Source organism: Pseudophryne corroboree, chromosome 3 (assembly GCF_028390025.1).
Source record: "Pseudophryne corroboree isolate aPseCor3 chromosome 3, aPseCor3.hap2, whole genome shotgun sequence".
In the NCBI taxonomy this organism is placed as follows: Eukaryota; Metazoa; Chordata; class Amphibia; order Anura; family Myobatrachidae; genus Pseudophryne; species Pseudophryne corroboree.
In genome coordinates, this window is record NC_086446.1 from 456,758,412 (window position 1) to 456,777,118 (window position 18,707).

Consider the following 18,707-nt stretch of genomic DNA (forward strand, 5'->3'; position numbering starts at 1 on the left):
ATATAGGCTCCAACACCCCCCCAGTATTAAACTTTCATATAACTTGCTGAAGCTTTCTGATATTCCCCTTCTGTGCTGGACTTCTCTGTATTATAATATCACAAGCCAGTGAGCGCCATCTCCTGGTCTCTGCCTGCAACTACGCCTGCTATATATATTCCAGTCTCCTATGTTATTATCTAGCAGAGAAATGTGCTGCTGACTGCCTATGGGCGCGACCATGGGGGTCTTGTTCTTGCGAATTCTCAATTCCTGCCTCGTGATGGATCACTAGCTATTTATGCTATTACTCTGATATGCCCTATGACCTCTCTTAATTCCGGGACTGTCACACATCATGCCTAAGTCCAAGGCCAAGAAAAATACGTCTTCTGCGGAAATTTCCTCCTTTATTTCTAAGATGAAGCCTAGTTCCACTAAAATACCGGCCGTCCCTCCGCCCGCCCCGGTTTCAGAATCTGAGGAAGACTCATCTGCCCCAGACCCCTCCATGAAAGATTGCATTTCCTCTATCCTGGCGGAGATGAAGTCGCTGAAACAAGCTTTTCACTCGGAGATCCATAAAGCCATCTCAGGGTTCAAGGCGGAGATATCTGATCTTGGGGCCCGCACTAATGACGCTGAACAGAAAATTGACGAAGTCATTGCTTTCCAGCAGGAACTGGAACACTCAGTCTACGTTATGCAGGAGGATATTTACTTGCTCCAAGACCAACAGGAAGACGCAGATAATCGCGCACGACGTAATAACCTGCGTATTAAACACATTCCGGAGTCGGTGGAACCAGCACAATTGGAAGATTTCCTCCTTAGATTTTTCCAACACCTCCTTCCGGACATCCCGCGGGAACAGTTCCTCCTGGACAGGGCTCACCGGGCCTTGCGCCAAAAACCCTCGACTTCGTCCCCTCCAAGAGACGTAGTTCTACGATGTCATTACTTCAAAACCAAGGAAAAAATTCTAACAGCGGCCCGGAATAGAGACTTGTGTATATTTGACACCCACAAGCTAATGGTGTTTCAGGACTTATCCCCTACCACTCTTAAGAGGCGCTTCGACCTGCGGGAGTACACCCAAATCCTCAGGGAAAACCAAATTCGTTACAGATGGGGTTACCCCTTTGCCCTCATTGTGCAACTCGATGGGAAGAGACTGTTGGCACGTTCGAGGGAGGAGGCTCACCGGCTTCTTTTGAGACTTAACCTTTCCCCCCCGGAATCTGATAAACCTGACTCCACACGGGAAGCTCCAGTTCTTCAACGTACTCCAGTCTCACCCCTCCCGCAACGGGCGCCTCGACGCCTTTGGTTGACAGTCCCGGCAAAAACCTCTGTGAGACATGACCCCTCGTGAACATTTCTTCACAGCTGCACTGCCGGGTTACTATATGTCATTATCTACGGTTTTGTATACTAGCTTAGAGGTTTACGGGTTAATTTTTGCTACAGTGTTCATATATCTGAACATATGTTCTCTTTGTTCATAAGAGTCAAAAATGGTTCATTACGGTTAATTGTTGTTATGTCCCCCCAGGTCGCCTTCCCCCATATGTTTGGTCGGTGGGCCCCTTGATACTCAAAGCCATACCCCCCACCGAGCTAGTATAGTCAGTTTTGAGCATAGGGGAGAATTCCTCTCCCTTAATACCCCATACGGGAGCTCAAACATCCAGACCCGTACGATACGTACAATGGGTCATTGGCTCGGTACGTTATACATGTTCATTTCTTTTCATTTTGCACTGTTCTTTATGTTTCTATCCTCCTTTTTTCCTCTTCTCTCTCTACCCCCCACTCCTCTTCTCTCCCCCGTCCCCCAGGGAGATCATTTATGGGCCCTTTGGGCCATTAGAGTTTTGCTTCCACCTGTGCAATCATGTCTGTTAACATAATATCCTATAATGTGAAGGGTCTCAATAGTCCCCAAAAGAGGACCAAATTATTTCTCTTTTAGAAACAGGTGGGGGGAGATCTGGTATTCCTCCAGGAGACACATTTTAAAGGTACTTCCCACCCTGAATTACGTTCTAGACGCCATCCTGTCGCCATACACGCCTGTGATCACTCCCAGAAGAAAAGAGGGGTCGCCATATTGATCCCCGCTCATCTACACTTAGAATCAGAAAAAATTGTTAGGGACAAGCGCGGAAGGTTCCTCATTATAGTAGGCAAGCTTAATAATGTCCCCATCACCTTGGTCAATATCTACGCCCCCAATGTCAATCAAGCCTCGTTTTTCGCCTCCTTAGATTCTAAAATTGCTCAGTGTAGGAAAGGTGACATTTTAATGGCAGGAGATTTCAACACTATACTCCATCATAGTCTTGATCGCTCCAGCTCCCTGCCAACATCCCAGGCCCATACACATACCCGCAACTCCCGAGCCCTGCAGTCCCTACTTAAAAATCACTTACTCTTCGACTCCTGGAGGGTTGTCGACCCCTTAGTTAAAGATTACACATTCTTTTCCCCAGTGCATAATCTATACACTAGAATTGATATGATTATGGTAGGAAGAGACCTCACTTCTCGAATCCAGAAATGCTGTATTCATCCAATTACGTGGTCTGACCATGCCCCGATATCCTTATCTCTGTCTGGGCTGGCTCGCACTCTTTCCCCCCCCTCTTGGTCCCTTAACGATGCCCTCCTCCAACAGACCGATGTGCCGCAATAAATTACTCAGGCATTGAATGATTATTTTAATGATAACCAAACCCCTGGTATATCGGACATGACCCTGTGGGAGGCGCATAAAGCGGTCCTTAGAGGCCATTTCATTCAGATCGCGGCCAGGCTCACCAAACAGCGCTCCCAAAAGATCTTAGAGCTCTCTGACCAACTCCACCTTCTGGAGGAGGTTCATAAGTCTTCTCTAAACCCTGCCGATTTAGACAAACTACTTAAAGTTAGGGGTGAACTTAATATGCTGTTGTCTCATAAGACTGAACAATGCCTTAGACGCCTCAACCAGATTTATTACGAAAAAGGGGATAAAGCAGATAAAATTTTGGCCAGGAAGTTGAGGGCTCAGATCTCCTCAAAAAATATCTTATCTATTCGCACCAAACAGGGAACACTAACACACGACCCCGACCGCATTCTGGGTGAATTCGAGGAATTTTATAAGCTATTGTATAACACGGAGGCAGTCCCTTCGTCGTCCTCATCGAGATTCGATGAGGGGATCAAATCCCTTTTAGATTAGTGTGACCTACCGTCACTGAGCAGGTCGACAGTCTCTCAATTAGGCTCAGAGATAACTGTGGAAGAGTTAGATAATGCACTTAAAACTCAGAAATCTGGTAAAGCCCCTGGCCCTGACGGGATGTCAATTATGTATTACAAGAAATTTAAAGGGATTCTACTGCCCCATCTCTGTAGGCTCTTCAATGGCTTCCTCAGAGGTAACCCTCTATCACCCCGGGCACTGGAGGCACGCATAGTTTTAATTCATAAACCTGGGAAGGACCCCAACTCCTGTGCTAGCTACCGCCCCATCTCTCTACTAAATAACGACATTAAAATCTTTGCCAAAATTCTTGCCCTGAGACTAAATTCAGTTCTCCCGCGTCTGATCCACGCGGACCAGGTGGGCTTCATCCCAGGCCGACAAGCTAGGGACAATACCCGCAGAACCATTGACTTGGTCCATCTGGTCAATAAAGCTAAATTGCCCTCTGTCCTTCTCTCGCTTGACGCGGAGAAGGCTTTTGATAAAATACTTTGGCCTTTCATGTTCGCTACCTTGCGTAGGTTCGGCCTGGGAGGAAGCCTACTTCAGGGTATACAGGCACTCTACTCCAACCCTTCTGCCAGGGTCCGGGTTAATGGTAAAGACTCTCCCCTCTTCCAAATCAATAACGGTACACGCCAGGGGTGCCCCCTGTCTCTGTTAATTTTTGCCATGACCATCGAACCCTTGGCGTGCATGGTTAGGGCTAATCCTGATATTAAGGGCATCACTGTAGGCGACGAGGAGTTCAAACTGTCATTATTTGCAGACGATGTTCTGTTAACTCTGTCTTCACCTAATATTTCTATCCCCAACCTATTTAAAACCCTATCATTATATTCGCATTATTCGGGATATCGTATTAACTATTCTAAATCGGAGGCCCTCCCTTTGCATCTCAATGAGGATACCAGATCTCTCCTAGCTGCTAACTTTAATTTTGCTTGGCGCTCCAAAAAAATTAAATACCTAGGCGTGTTCATCACAAACTCCTATGACTCCCTATACTCTGAGAACTTTCCAGCCTTATTTAAGTGTATAGAGTCGGACCTTCGGGCATGGGACAAGCAGATTATAGCCTGGTTCGGACGGATAGTCTCAGTAAAGATGAACATCCTACCCAGGCTCTTATACCTGATTCAAACAATTCCCGTACGCATTCCCGCTGAGGCCTTAGGCCGAATGCAGAGACTCTTCCTAAAATTTATATGGTCGGGCAAGCCTCCTAGAATTAGGACCTCTACTTTGGTACGTGACCCACTAGCTGGAGGCAGAGGTTTGCCGGACATTCGTAAATATTACCATGCAACTCACCTGAGCCAGGCTGTCGCCTGGTTTTCCCCAGCGCCCCATCTACCCTGGATTCGAATTGAGCGTCTAGCGGCCGGGGTCTCCACTTTGGTTTCCCTACTAACGCCGACCAAGTCAATCCGGACAATGCAAACATGTCCCCCTCCCACTAAATTTACCTGCTCCCTGTGGTGTTTCTGCATTCGGCATTATGGTTTATCCACTTTCCCCTCGCCCATCACTTCCATTTGGGACAATCAGGAATTCCCCCCTGGTTCCACCTTACGGTCCCACCCATGGTTCCACCTGAGCCCGCGCCCGGGACTGGTGTTTGACTTCATAGAGGGTTCCTCCTGGCGTTCCCTTCAGTCCCTACGGGACAAATATGATATCCCCCAACCTGTATTTTATGAGTATTTACAAATTCGTTCTTTCCTAAGCTCCCTCTCAAAATCCCAAGTCATGCGTCAACTTACCCCCTTGGAACGTTTGTGTATTTATTCTCCTATGCGACAGGGTATTATTTCCATACTTTATGGCTTACTACGTTCTCTGAAGGCAGCGAACATACTTCCCCATGAGCGTAAATGGGAACAGGACCTTGGCCCACCCCCTGCAGAGGACTCATGGGAAATCATCAGGCAAAATGTAGCCCAGTCCTCAATTTCCTCCTTAGTGAAGGAAAATTCCTATAAAGTCTATACTAGATGGTATCGGGTCCCAGCAACACTGCATAAGATTTTTCCCGGGTCATCTCCATTGTGTTGGCGTGGATGTGGCCAGACTGGAGACTTTAAGCACATCTGGTGGTCCTGCCCCAAAATATGCACGTTTTGGGCCCAGGTGGAAACCCTCATTGGTTCCATTTTCCACTCGCAAGTAGCATTGGGCCCTTGGTCGGCCCTCCTGGGCCTACCTCTGCCCAACTTTGACACCCAGGCGAGTAGCCTGGTACTCCAAATTCTACACGCCGCCAGATGTGTGATAGCTAAAAATTGGAAAAAAACCACCACCCCCCCTAGGAGCATGTTGATAGCCAAAATATGGCATATTTCCATGATGGAGAAAATTACGGCCTCCTTACGGGACAGGTCAGAGAAATATAGGAGGATATGGGATCCTTGGTTCACCTATACTACGCCCTCTAATGCCGGAGTGTGATACCCTCCGTCATATGGTTCTCAATAAGCAAACGAAGTAATATACTGTCCACAGTTGTAAAATTGGTAAAGAGTGCAGTTAGGAGGTGCTACCTCCCTTGACATGGCTCTACCTTGTATGTATGTTACTAGGATGATCCCCCACTCTCCCACCCCCCCCCGTCCCCTTTCCCCCCCTCTCTCTTATTCTCTTCTTTTCTCCTTCTATCCTTCTCTTCATTTTTAAGTTTAAACACAGAAAAATTGTTGTCGATATATATATATATGGTAGTGATGATGTACTTCCCTGTTGATGCTACATTTGGTTATTCCCCATGGGATAACGTGTATGTAATTTTGAATATTTCATTTGGAGTCATCATCTCCTGTTTGTCTTGTACCAGCATATTCGACTTCTCTTCAATAAAAATTAAAAAAAAAAAAAAAAAAAAAAAAAAAAAAAAAAGGTATAATACATTGCTGCCCAGGGCGCCCCCCCCAGCGCCCTGCACCCTCAGTGACCGCTGGTATGAAGTGTGCTGACAACAATGGCGCACAGCTGCAGTGCTGTGCGCTACCTTATGAAGACTGAAAGTCTTCTGCCGCCTGTTTCTGGACCTCTGGACCTCTTCAACTTCGGCATCTGCAAGGGGGGTCGGCGGCACGGCTCCGGGACGAACCCCAGGGTGAGACCTGTGTTCCGACTCCCTCTGGAGCTAATGGTGTCCAGTAGCCTAAGAAGCAAATCCATCCTGCACGCAGGTGAGTTTACTTCTCTCCCCTAAGTCCCTCGTAGCAGTGAGCCTGTTGCCAGCAGGACTCACTGAAAATAAAAAACCTAACTTAAACTTTTATTCTAAGCAGCTCAGGAGAGCCACCTAGATTGCACCCTTCTCGGCCGGGCACAAGAATCTAACTGAGGCTTGGAGGAGGGTCATAGGGGGAGGAGCCAGTGCACACCACCTGATCCTAAAGCTTTTATTATTGTGCCCTGTCTCCTGCGGAGCCGCTAAACCCCATGGTCCTGACGGAGTCCCCAGCATCCACTTAGGACGTTAGAGAAAATGAGTTTTGCGATAGATAGGAAGACAGTGGAGATTTTGGCTGATAGATGAGAGAAAATATCTGCATATAAGGAAGACCAGTCTGGCAGCAGTGTTACAGGTTTCTAACATCAGTCATTTGCTCCTTATATCTATGCACAACATGCCAGTCATGTACCGCTTCCAAATCATGTACAAGCTAGGTGGCCTCACTGCACATTGCAAGCCCAGAATAATCAAGATCTCCAACAGATAAATTACAGGAGAGACTTTCTGAATATTTCTTATTGCAAATTGTTAGCATTCTAAAGTATGCCCGATACACTGCACTGTAAAATATAAACAACTGTAGTCATGTATCCTGAGCTTTCGCATAGGTTTTCATAAAAACATAACACAGGCTCTTAATATAGAGTTGAGCTAAATTAGAAATAGAAGTTTCCTTTATGTCCTATAGGTGACATGGAATAGCCCTTCTGCAGTTTCATCCAGTGATATTGCATCACACTACAGGCATCCTACCACATGGTATATTTTAGGGACTGTCTCCTCATTTATTGTTAGCATGTATCCATCCACATGGTTAAGCTTGATAATATCACTGAGCACCACCAATGCTGAGCATACGCTGTTCAATAATTGGTCCAATCCGCTGTTAATCAGCTAATTGGGTCAGATAACGAAAAATACATTGCTGCAAACGAACAGTAATTATTGATCTGTTGGACATGGACAATCATTAGTGTGAAATGGCACCCCCAAACAAAAGCTGTGCTACACTGGAAAGGTCCACCTACATACATGCTAGGCACATGCCTACTGCAACTTAATTACCTCTTCCATCCTACTCAAATTTGGCTTAAAATGTACTTGTTTGTGTAATAGTGTCAGTTCTACAGGGTTACTACATTTGGTCATTATTATTTTTTTATAGGTGAGTGATAACATTATTTAGGAGACTGCAATATGATCTTTGTAAGGTTTGGGTGACCGGCGTTTGGGATCCCGCCGGTCACTATACAGACGCTGGGATCCCGATGTTTAGATTGCCGGCAGGGGGATGTGTGCTCGCCACAGGTTCTTTTCCCACTTTTTGGCATGGGCACCCATGAGTGGGTATAGTCCCTGTTAGTCGGCATGCTGACCGTTGGGCTCTGAACCTGGTGAAATCCCAGCGTCGGTATAGTGACCGGCGGTCTGTCACATAACTACACATTTAGTAGTACATGGCTGCACAAAGCTAATATCTGACCACTTCTGGAGGGAGACAACACATTTTGTCATCGGCGCAATGTTTTTAATCTGTACATTTTACTTGTCCCCTACAGACGGTAGAGGCAGCAATTTTATAGGATGTACCAATAATCATAAGACCTGCCTCATTGTACACAAACGATGTGTGTGCTCTTCAAAGTACATGTTCAGTCATAAGTAAACTTATGTAAGTAGTCTCCAGAAGAGTGGAGAGCCTTTAAAAAGAACCCTATAGGAGACAAGTTTCTTATCTGCTGTCAAATTCTATGGGTACGATTCAATTCAGTGACAGTTGATTAGTGCCGGGAATTAGTTCCCGGCGCTATTCAGTACAGCGCAGTGGTAAATCAGAGAATGCCCATTCTCCCGGACTAAACAGGGTGTTTTGTCGGGAGAACAAGTGCCCAGCGCGACACTGTTTCCGCCGCGCTAAGGGCAGAAATCACCTTCGCCGGCACTTTTGTCGGATTTCTGCTCGCAACCCTCTGGGGGATGTTGCAACCTTCGTTGGGTGTCACATGGCGCTGTATTGAATAGCGCCAGGAGCTAATTCCCAGCGCTACTCAACTGTCACTGAATTGAATCATGCCCTATGTTTCTACGTCTATGCAAGAACTAATTGTACCTCTATTTTTACTTGCTACAAATGCAGGAAGGCCATGTGCAGCACTTGTTGGGAGGGAGTTCTCTTAAACTGCCCTGGCATGGAACTTGGGGTACGGACATATGGTTTACGGAATATAATTTTTTTCACCTGTGTTTGGATAGCGAGTCTCATACAACAGTAATTCTCCTGGTCCCCAGTTAAAACCAATATGACGGTTTCGCTGCCCAAGTCCGGGAATGGTCTAAAAAGAAAAAGGCATATAGGTAGGAACAGTTAATATATGGAATAGACTGTTAAATGAATCCTAATCCCTAACACACAGGAACTAGACTAAAAATGTATTGTGTACTCATTGATAAATCCCTAATCCCTTTCTCTGAGACTAATGTGGGAGAGTCCAGGAGTGACAGCCTTAGGTGTTTATTTACGAAGCAACATGTTATAAAACCCAGCAATGTTTTTACTAGCTGTGTCTTGTTAGTAAAAGCATAACTTATGGACCATAAATAAGATCAGAAGTGCCAGGTTTTGGAACCTGACGCTTAGTAAATAAACCTCTTAATGTTGGGGTGAAGAAGCAGAAAAAAATAAAAAATGAGGTTCCTGCCCTTCTTCTTATAGGTTATGCCAGGATACCGACTAGCGGTGTCGTAACCGCTTCCCGTTCAGATAGCACAAAAAAAAAAAATTATAAAGTAATAAATGGGATTCATAAGTAACATGGTGGCGGAAAGCTCATCACCCTGCTAAATATATTAGGGAACAGCCCCTCAGCCTACCTGCCACACTGGAATGGGGAGGAGGTTGGGGTATGAAAAGTCGACTTTCAGTGGCAGCATTGCCAGAATGTTGACAGTCGGCATGTCAATAATGGGTTTCTCCACTGACCAACTGCATACCTCCCAACATGACCCTCTCTAGGAGGGACACAATGCTCTGCTCCTGGACTTCCCTATTAATTTATGATTGCCATCACCTGTTTTGAACAGGTTAATGGATAAGATAGGCGTTTCAGCACAGTTGATTGCAATCATACATTAAGAAGGAAGTCCAGAAGCAGAGCATTCTGTCCCTCCTGGAGAGGGTCATGTTGGGAGGTATGCAACTGACCTAACATCGGCAGTCACAACGTCAACATTTCTGTGAACGTCGACATGCTGAACATATACACAATGGGGGCATGCCTGGCGAACTGGGGTACAGGTTGCCAGGTTCCTTGCTGACATCCCTGGCACACCGGGTTTTAACCCGCTTGTCAGGCTGCACACAGACGGGGAGGTACAGCAGTCAGCCTTGTGACAGGAGCCAATTAGCAAGACGCATCGTACAATAAAAGGAGCGGTAAGAGAGACGGCAGCGTGAACATACGAGGGGCTGCCACACTTACAATCTCCGTCGGTTCCACATCCAGCTCCTCCATCTTTGGTGCTGGCTATTCCGGCTTCCCGCGTGATCTCAAGCCAAGGACACCAACGAGGACCCCGGGGCTGTTCACGCAGCTGCCTGTACAATGCTGACTGTAGTGCTCACTCACAACAATCTCCGGGGTCAGAGCATTATCATGTCGTAAACCAGACGCTATATAAAAAGGATGTGAAGCTACGTATTCAGCCACAGGAACTGGGTTACCAAACCATCGTGCACACTGGAGAAATAGTAGTTACTAGGAAGCTAACTTCAGCAAGTGGGTGATAAGTAAGGGGGTCATTCTGACCTGATCGCTCGCTAGCGTTTTTTGCAGCGCTGCGATCAGGTCAGAACTGCGCATGCATATGCACCGCAATGCGCAGGCATGTCACACGGGTACAATGCGGGTCGTTGCTGTGCAATGGGCTTTACGAAGAATCCATTTGCATAGCCGATCGCAAGGACATTGACAAGAAGAAGGCGTTTGTGGGTGGCAACTGACCGTTTTCAGGGAGTGGTTGGAAAAAACGCAGGCATGTCCAAGCGTTTGCAGGGCGGGTGTCTGACGCCAATTCCGGGCCCGGACAGGCTGAAATTATCGCAGCGGCTGAGTAAGTCCTGGGCTACTCAGAAACTGCACAATGTTTTTTTGTACCGCTCGGCTGCACATGTGATCGCACACTTGCACACCCAAAATACACCCCCTGGTGTGCGGCGACTGTGCGAACACAGGACTGCAAAAACCAGCTAGAAAGCGATCATGTCTGAATGACCCCCAAAGTGACCACCCTCTGTTGATTTCAGAAGTCAAATTTGTGGCCCAAGACTAGTTAACCGTATCAGAACTCAGTGTTCTGAATAAGAAGCTGGAGCTTGAATAAAAAGCTGGCCGAATAAGAAGCTAACTTCAGCCTCGTCAACAAAGCCTCAACTGCATTTCATACTCACAGGATTTGTGGCCAATATGGAATGACCGCTCAAGGGACATACATTTCTCTAACTTCCTATTGGATGTTGGGGACTCCGTAAGGACCATGGGGAATAGATGGGCTCCGCAGGAGACATGGGCACTTTAAGAAAGAATTTAGATTCTGGTGTGCTCTGGCTCCTCCCTCTATGTCCCTCCTCCAGACCTCAGTTTGAATCTGTGCCCGGACGAGCTGGGTGCTGTTCAGTGAGCTCTCCTGAGCTTGCTGTGAGAAAGTATTTTGTTAGGTTCTTTATTTTCAGGGAGCTCTGCTGGCAACAGACTCCCTGCATCGTGGGACAGAGGGGAGAGAAGCAGCCCTACTCTTTGAAGCTAGGTCCTGCTTCTTAGGCTACTGGACACCATTAGCTCCAGAGGGATCGTACACAGGATCTCACCCTCGTCGTCCGATCCCAGAGCCGCGCCGCCGTCCCCCTCGCAGAGCCGGAAGACAGAAGCCGGGTGAGTATGAGAAGCAAGAAGACTTCGAAATCGGCGGTAGAAGACTCTGTTCTTCACTGAGGTAATGGACAGCACTGCAGCTGTGCGCCATTGCTCCCACACACCTCACATACTCCGGTCACTGTAAGGGTGCAGGGCGCAGGGGGGGGCGCCCTGGGCAGCATATGGACCTCTTTTGGCAAAAGTACACATATATACAGTTGGGCACTGTATATATGTATGAGCCCCCGCCAAGAAAATGTATATTTAAGCTGAACAGAAGCCCGCCGTCGAGGGGGCGGGGCTTCTTCCTCAGCACTCACCTGCGCCATTTTATCTCCACAGCTCCGCTGAGAGGAAGTTCCCCAGGCTCTCCCCTGCAGATACACGGTAGAAGAGGGTAAAAGGAGAGGGGGGGCACATAATTAGGCGCAAAAATCAATATAAACAGCAGCTACTGGGTTAACATTAAGTTACTGTGTTATTCCCGGGTTTATAGCGCTGGGGTGTGTGCTGGCATACTCTCTCTGTGTCTCCAAAGGGCCTTGTGGGGGAATTGTCTTCAGATGAGCATTCCCTGAGTGTGTGGTGTGTCGGTACGTGTGTGTCGACATGTCTGAGGTAAAAGGCTCCCCTAAGGAGGAGATGGAGCAAATGTGTGTGTGAGTGGTGTCTCCGTCGACAACGCCGACACCTGTTTGGATATGTGAAATTAAGTGCTAAGGTAAATTTATTGCACAAAAGATTAGAGAACAGACAGGGAATCTACCCATGTCTGTCCCTATGTCACAGAGACCTTCAGAGTCTCTCAATGCTCACTATCCAAAATAATAGACACTGATATCGACACGGAGTCTGACTCCAGTGTCGACTACGATAATGCAAAGTTACAGCCAAAATGGCAGGAAAGTATTCAATATATTATTATTGTAATAAAAAATGTTTTGCATATCACTGATGACTCATCTGTCCCTGACACAAGGGTACACATGTTTAAGGGGAAGAAAGCTGAGGTAAATTTCCCTCCTCTCATGAAGAAAAAGAGCGGGAATTTCCAGACAAGAGACTGCAGTTTCCCACAAAGAATTCTCAGGGAGTATCCTTTCCCTACTAGGGCCAGGATACGATGGGAATCTTCCCCTAGGGTGTCACGTTTGCCCAAAAGGTAGCGCTGACTTAACAGCTATCCTCAGGGATCCTGCAGATAGCCTGCAGTAAAAGTACTTTGAAGTCCATTTACACACATTCTGGTACACTACTCAGACTGGCGATTGTGTCGGCATGGGTTTATAGCGCTGAAGCAGCGTGGACAGATACCTTATCAGCAGAGATTGAGACCCTAGTATGTGTGTGTGTATGTATATATATATATATATATATATATATATATATATATATATATATATATGATGCTGTCTTAGATATATATATAAAACATGCCCAAAGAGACATTAGTCTACTGGGTTCTAGAGTCAACGCTATGCCGATTTCTGCTTGACGTGTCCTGTGGAACATGCAATGGACAGGTGATGCCGACTTAAGAGGCATATGGAAGGTTTACCTTACAAGGCTGAGGATTGTGTGGAGAAGGGATCTCGGACCTGGTCTCCACAGCTATAGCTGGTAATTCTGATCTTTTGCCTTATATTCCCGCACAGCCTAGGAAAGCACGACATTATCAAATGCAGTCCTTTCGATCACAAAGAAACAAGAAAGTCCGAGGTGCGTCCTTTCTTGCCAGAGGCAGGGGCAGAGGAAAGAAGCTGCACAACACAGCTAGTTCCCAGGAACAGAAGTCCTCCCCGGCCTCTACAAAATCCAGCGCATGTCGCTGGGGCTCCACAGGCGGAGCTATGCCCGGTGGGGGCACGTCTTCGAAATTTCAGCCACAAGTGGGTTCACTCCCTGTTGGATCCCTGGGCAATAGATATTGTGTCTCAGGGATACAAGCTGGACTTCGAGGAGATGCCCCCTCACCAGGGCCATCTTAACAGCAGTGTAGGCCCCTGGGCACAGCAATGCACTGGGCCCCCTACCCATCCTCCAGTGGTAGGGGTAGAGGGTGCTATCAGCGGCAGCTTTGAAGTCCCGTGTGTGGTAGGGGGTTGTCTATCTTCCGCTCAGTATGTAGGACCTGGAGCAGTGATTTCTGCTAATTACTCCTTTACTGCACAGATGGGGCTAAACTATGGAAGGGGGCATTGGGCTGAATGAAGAAGCCCTGGTACATGACTTTTAGGGTGGTAGGGGGTGTTTAATATGTAGGGGAGGAGTGGATAGTGTAGTGGGCTTAATATTTATCATTTTCCGGTGAGAGGACAGCTTGCTTGACTACAGATATCTCAAGTTCCTGAAAATAGATTTCTCAGCTTTCAACGGGATAAAAAACTAGAGAGTCCCACTTTTCACAAGGTACTGAGGAGTTAGGGCTCAGATTTCAGGTGCCAGAGCAATTCACCAATGAAAACTTAAAACTGCATATTAGGCGTGTGGAGCTGGAGCAGGGACCAGCTGCTTGAAGGCTGATATTTCTGGTTCTGGGCATAGTAGAGACAAGCTGCTAGTGTCCACCAAAAGGAGAGAGTCACAGATTTTGGATTATACCCTCAGAAAAACTCTAAATCAGACAGAACCCAAGATATCTGGCTGGGAAGAGCAATTAACAGGCTTGGATGCGGACCACTACTTTGAGGTCAGATATCTCCGGTTCCCCAGGGCCGATTTTCAAAAATCTGGTACCCTTGGAAAGAGGGGACCCTCAGCTATCAGCCTAGGGCCCTTATACTCCTGGGGCCCTTGGGCAAGAGCCCATTGAGCCCATACGAAAAGACGGCCCTGCCCCTCACCGACGGCCCTGCCGGCTTCCCCCCACGAGAGGGAAATAGTGTTAACTGCAATTCACAAATTGTATCTTCAACAGGTGGTGGTCAAGGTTCCCCTCCTTCAACAAGGAGGGGGTTATTATTCGACCATGTTGTAGTCCTGAAACCGGACGGTTCGGTCAGACCCATATTGAATTTAAAATCCCTGAACATATACCTGAAAAGGTTCAAGATGGAATCGCTGAGAGCGGTCGTCGCAAGCCTGGAAGGGGGGGATTTTATGGTGTCTCTGGACATAAAGGATGCATACCTTCATGTCCCCATTTATCCACCTCATCAGGCGTACCTCAGATTTGTGGTACAGGATTGTCATTACCAATTTCAGACTTTGCCGTTTGGTCTCTCCACGGCACCGAGAATATTTACCAAGGTAATGGCGGAAATGATGGTACTCCTGCGGAAGCAAGGGGTCGCAATTATCCCATACTTGGACGATCTCATAAAAGCGGGATCAAGAGAGCAGTTGCTGATCGGCGTAGCACTTTCTCTGGAAGTGTAACTGCAACACGGCTGGATTCTAAATATTCCAAAGTCTCAGTTGGTTCCTACGGCTCGTCTGCCTTTCCTAGGCATGATTCTAGACACAGACCAGAAAAGGGTTTATCTCCCGATAGAGAGAGCTCAGGAGCTCATGACACTGGTCAGGAACCTATTAAAACCAAAACAGGTGTCAGTGCTTCACTGCACTCGAGTCCTGGAAAGGATGGTGGCATCATAAGTGTCACGATCCGGGTATCTGGACGCCATTTCTTACCCATCAGATGCCTCCTAAGGCTGGCTCAGCGCTCCAGGACCGGATCCCATCTGTTATCCTGATGTGTACATTCCTGTATCCTCTCCTGTCACTCTGGGACGCTGTCACAGTAAACGCCATATTACACCTGGCATGGCGTCTCCCGCGGCCTCCGCCGCCGTTCCTGAACTTCTGCATGCAGAGTGTCTGAGTGGCGATTACGTCAGCCGCGGCCTCCGCTGTGTCCGCGTGGTTGGATGTGCATCGGTCAGCCTGGCGCCTCCTGTCTCCGGTGGCCGGCGCCGCCATTACTGTTTTCATTACCACATGGATTACAAACCAAACTTCCCTCCAAGTGTCTGCATGGGCGCAGCCATCTTGGATTCTGTCAGCTGATCATTTCCACCAATCTGTTCTCAGTATTGATAATCTGCATAATTGCCTAGCCAATCCCTTCCTTGCTGCAGGTATAAATACACTGTCGAAGTCAGAAAAATGTCTCTATGCACGTTGCCATATTTGCACCGCACACTGGTCCGTGCTGCGCATGCGTGCGCTCTCCCGTGGAGGCGCATACCCGCAATAGCGTGCACTCGCAGGCGCGGTATGCGTATTTACGGTAGAGTTTACGTAGTCGTAGCGTGCGACCCATTCGTTACAACTGTTCACAATTAATGTAGTTTATAGATCATGGTCCCTTTGATAGATTCTGAAAGTTTGGTTAAAATAGAATGTCCCTGAGCTGAGGAGTCCCTCTTTGCATCGTACGAAGGGTCTAACAGGAATCATACAGCAGTGTTTGGTACCCATCGGAAGAGTATTTAATTAGCAATATTCCGGTGTTGGTTTGGAGCGTATTAATTGCTCGTGCGAATAGTTATGGACATAAGAAGTTATGTCCATTTATTTATTATTATTTGTTCTTACTTAGTCATGCATCTGAACAGTTGGAGACAGGCATCAGTAGGTCTCAAATGTCTCTTTGACCTCAGAGATCCCCCAAACAATAGTTTGCATGTTAAGAGGGCCTCATATCTACACATGCATAAGGTAAACACAGGAATAGTAATTGAAGATCAATTGTACTCCAAATCAGTATCTTTCCCGCAGACGGAGTACAATAGCCTTTAATTACACTGAGCTTTTGAGACTCAATAAGGAGGGCCAACACCTGTGTTTACAAATGGGGCTGGATTTGTATACAGGAGAATGAGGGCTGAGATGTCATTGTCTCAACTGAAAGTGGACATCATGAATATAGAACAAAACCCAGACAGGATTCTGTTTTGTATTCGCCAAACAATAGCTTCTCACTAGACAGGAATGTGTTGGTCATCACCCATTGTGTTACATAACCAAGGCCACTGATGCAGCTGGCTCACATGCTGGGAGGGACACACACTTCCTGTGGTTGACACACCCCCACAGCTGGAATGCAGGTATGATATACCCACTGGAGATCACAGGGCTGGCTGACACTCAGAACTAAGCTAGCATCAAGCAGCATGGCGGCTACATCCCCAGGACAGAATTCCTTCCCAAAGGCTAAGTATAGAATCACATGGCTATAGAAGGAAATATAGACATATTGCTTTCTGGTTTAAATAGGATATTGTAACTTGGCTGTGATGATTGTTGGGTGTTAGTGTTGGTGCCCTGTGGAATCTGTGATGGTAGCTGGGATCTTGTTAATCATAAATACCACCATGCAGTACTTTTGAATATGTGCTGGTAGCAATGGCAGGCTGATACTTGTGAGTACCTGGTGGTCTGGTCTTGTGATAACTCATATGCTCTGGTTATAGAGATACTGTGTTTGCTTGAAATTGTGAAAGGTGATTTAGATTGTTTGGAATTGTAAAATCAGAACATATGCATTGTTTTGAGGCTTGGACATTTTGGAATAAAATGGAGTCTAGCTTCTGCCCCATGCGGCATTGTAGGGACGATTGTGTAGCTGGGTGTTGTGTATATAGGGACAGGCAGCATGGGTAAGCTCAAGTACTTTCTAAACAAAGATTCTCAGCATTGATTAACTGCGCAGCGATTGTTCCTCACATGTGTAAGCTTCGCTGCAACCATATTGTCTTTTAATGTTATTGTGAGCCAATCTCTCTCAAATCTCTCTCTCTCTCTTGTCTTCTCATCTTCTCTTATTTCTCCTTAAACTTAACTGTATTGTATTGTAGTGTGTTTCCTGTATAGTTATCTGGTTAGGTGGTTTATGTTATACTGTAGTGTATCATTTGTACTGTGATTCCTTTTTGCAAGTATATTAGTTATAATACATAGTTAATAGGCTTTGGAACCTAAACCAGTATCTGTGTATTTTCTATAGTGTTAAGTGTTCACTTGAGCGTCGGTGACGCTCAAGCAGCTTTGTAGTTAGTCAGGTTACACAAGGTTGCACTTACACCCTGTACTCACATTAAGGTATTCAGTGTATTTCATTGGTATAAGGTTTTAACATAAAGGTATAGTGTTGTGAGCGTCTGCATCGCTGGTGACCTCCTCGTGGTCTCGAGCGTAGGCTACGCTACAGCGAATCATTCCCCTAGACATAACCAATAACGTGTCCTGTGATCACTGGGCCGTGAGCGAACGTGACGCTTGAGCGTCTCGCCTACGGCTTAGCGATCGTTACGCAGATAGCGTACCCATACGGTATTTCTTAAGCAAACAGCGTACAGTGTTCTTAGCTTCATAAAGGGTTGTTTATACGACAAAAGTATTTAGTATTGTCAACACTGTGCCTGAGCAAGGAAGGCGTCAGTGCTTTGGTTGTCAAACCTAGTTCCTGTTTGTCTCTCTCCTGTGATTGTCTTCCAGGTTCCAGCTCCTGTCTCAAGACTTCCACCATAGAGACCCGCACCAGCATTCCACCTGCGGTGTAGCCTGACTCTCCAATCCATTGTGGATTCATCTGTTTCCAGCTACAACATTACCTGCTTCCAGCTCAGCTTTCAGCAGAGTACAGCTTCCCTTAAAGGGCCGGTGTCCTTTCTACACTTTACCACTCTCCACCGGTATTATTATTTCTCCGCTCTCAAGTTCTACATTTCAGTTCATATTTCATCGCTCCCAAGTTCATCTATTATTTAACTGGTTCCAGCCAGTATCCACTCCGTGCTAACAACAGTCTGGTTCCAGCCAGTATCCACAGCAGCTGTTTTACCTTCAGCAACCCAGCTTTTCCTGGAACACCAGCTGGCACAATCCTGGGTTATCTCCATTGCTACAGTCGGGCCTGGTAAGGACTTTCCATCTAGAAGATCATAAGAACTATCTCACACTACCAGTGCCCTGTGGCTCCTGCCATCCTGTAGTACCCAGGAACTGTATTTATTATTTGCTGACTTTTACGTTTTCTTTTACTGCTGCTGTGTTGCGGAGTTGTCATAATAAACATCATTGACTTTTATCCAAGTTGTCGTGGTCACGCCTTCGGGCAGTTATTATTCATGTTACTTACATGTCCAGGGGTCTGATACAACCTCCCAGGTTCCGGTACATCTCAGCCCCTACAACTGAGGCTGCCTCCCGTCAGCTCAGGCCCTCAGTTGTGACAATAAGAGGCCATTCCCTTCGGCAGGTTCCATGCGAGGACCTTTTCAATGGGACTTACTGGACAAGTGGTCCGGATCACATCTTCAGATGCATCGGTTAATCACCCTATCCCCCAGGGCCAGGGTGTCTCTCCTGTGGTGGC

At 46.8% G+C, this 18,707-nt stretch overlaps 1 protein-coding gene across 4 annotated transcripts in view; it reads right to left on the reverse strand.

Moving 5' to 3' along the window:
• The window catches only part of NUP85 (nucleoporin 85), a 165,794-nt gene extending 155,676 nt beyond the window's left edge, over window positions 1–10,118 (reverse strand). For 2 of the 4 annotated variants that reach the window (XM_063960651.1, XM_063960649.1), the window contains exons 1-2: window positions 9,348–9,492; window positions 8,716–8,809 (exon numbers count right to left, since the gene is read on the reverse strand). In XM_063960651.1, the coding sequence (XP_063816721.1) occupies window positions 8,716–8,809; window positions 9,348–9,431 (178 nt within the window). In that variant the 5' untranslated portion in view covers window positions 9,432–9,492. Of the gene's footprint in view, window positions 1–8,715; window positions 8,810–9,347; window positions 9,493–9,955 lie in introns of those variants that run through there. The other 2 variants (XM_063960650.1, XM_063960652.1) reach the window with 2 other exon arrangements.
• Between the last annotated feature and the right edge of the window lie 8,589 nt (window positions 10,119–18,707).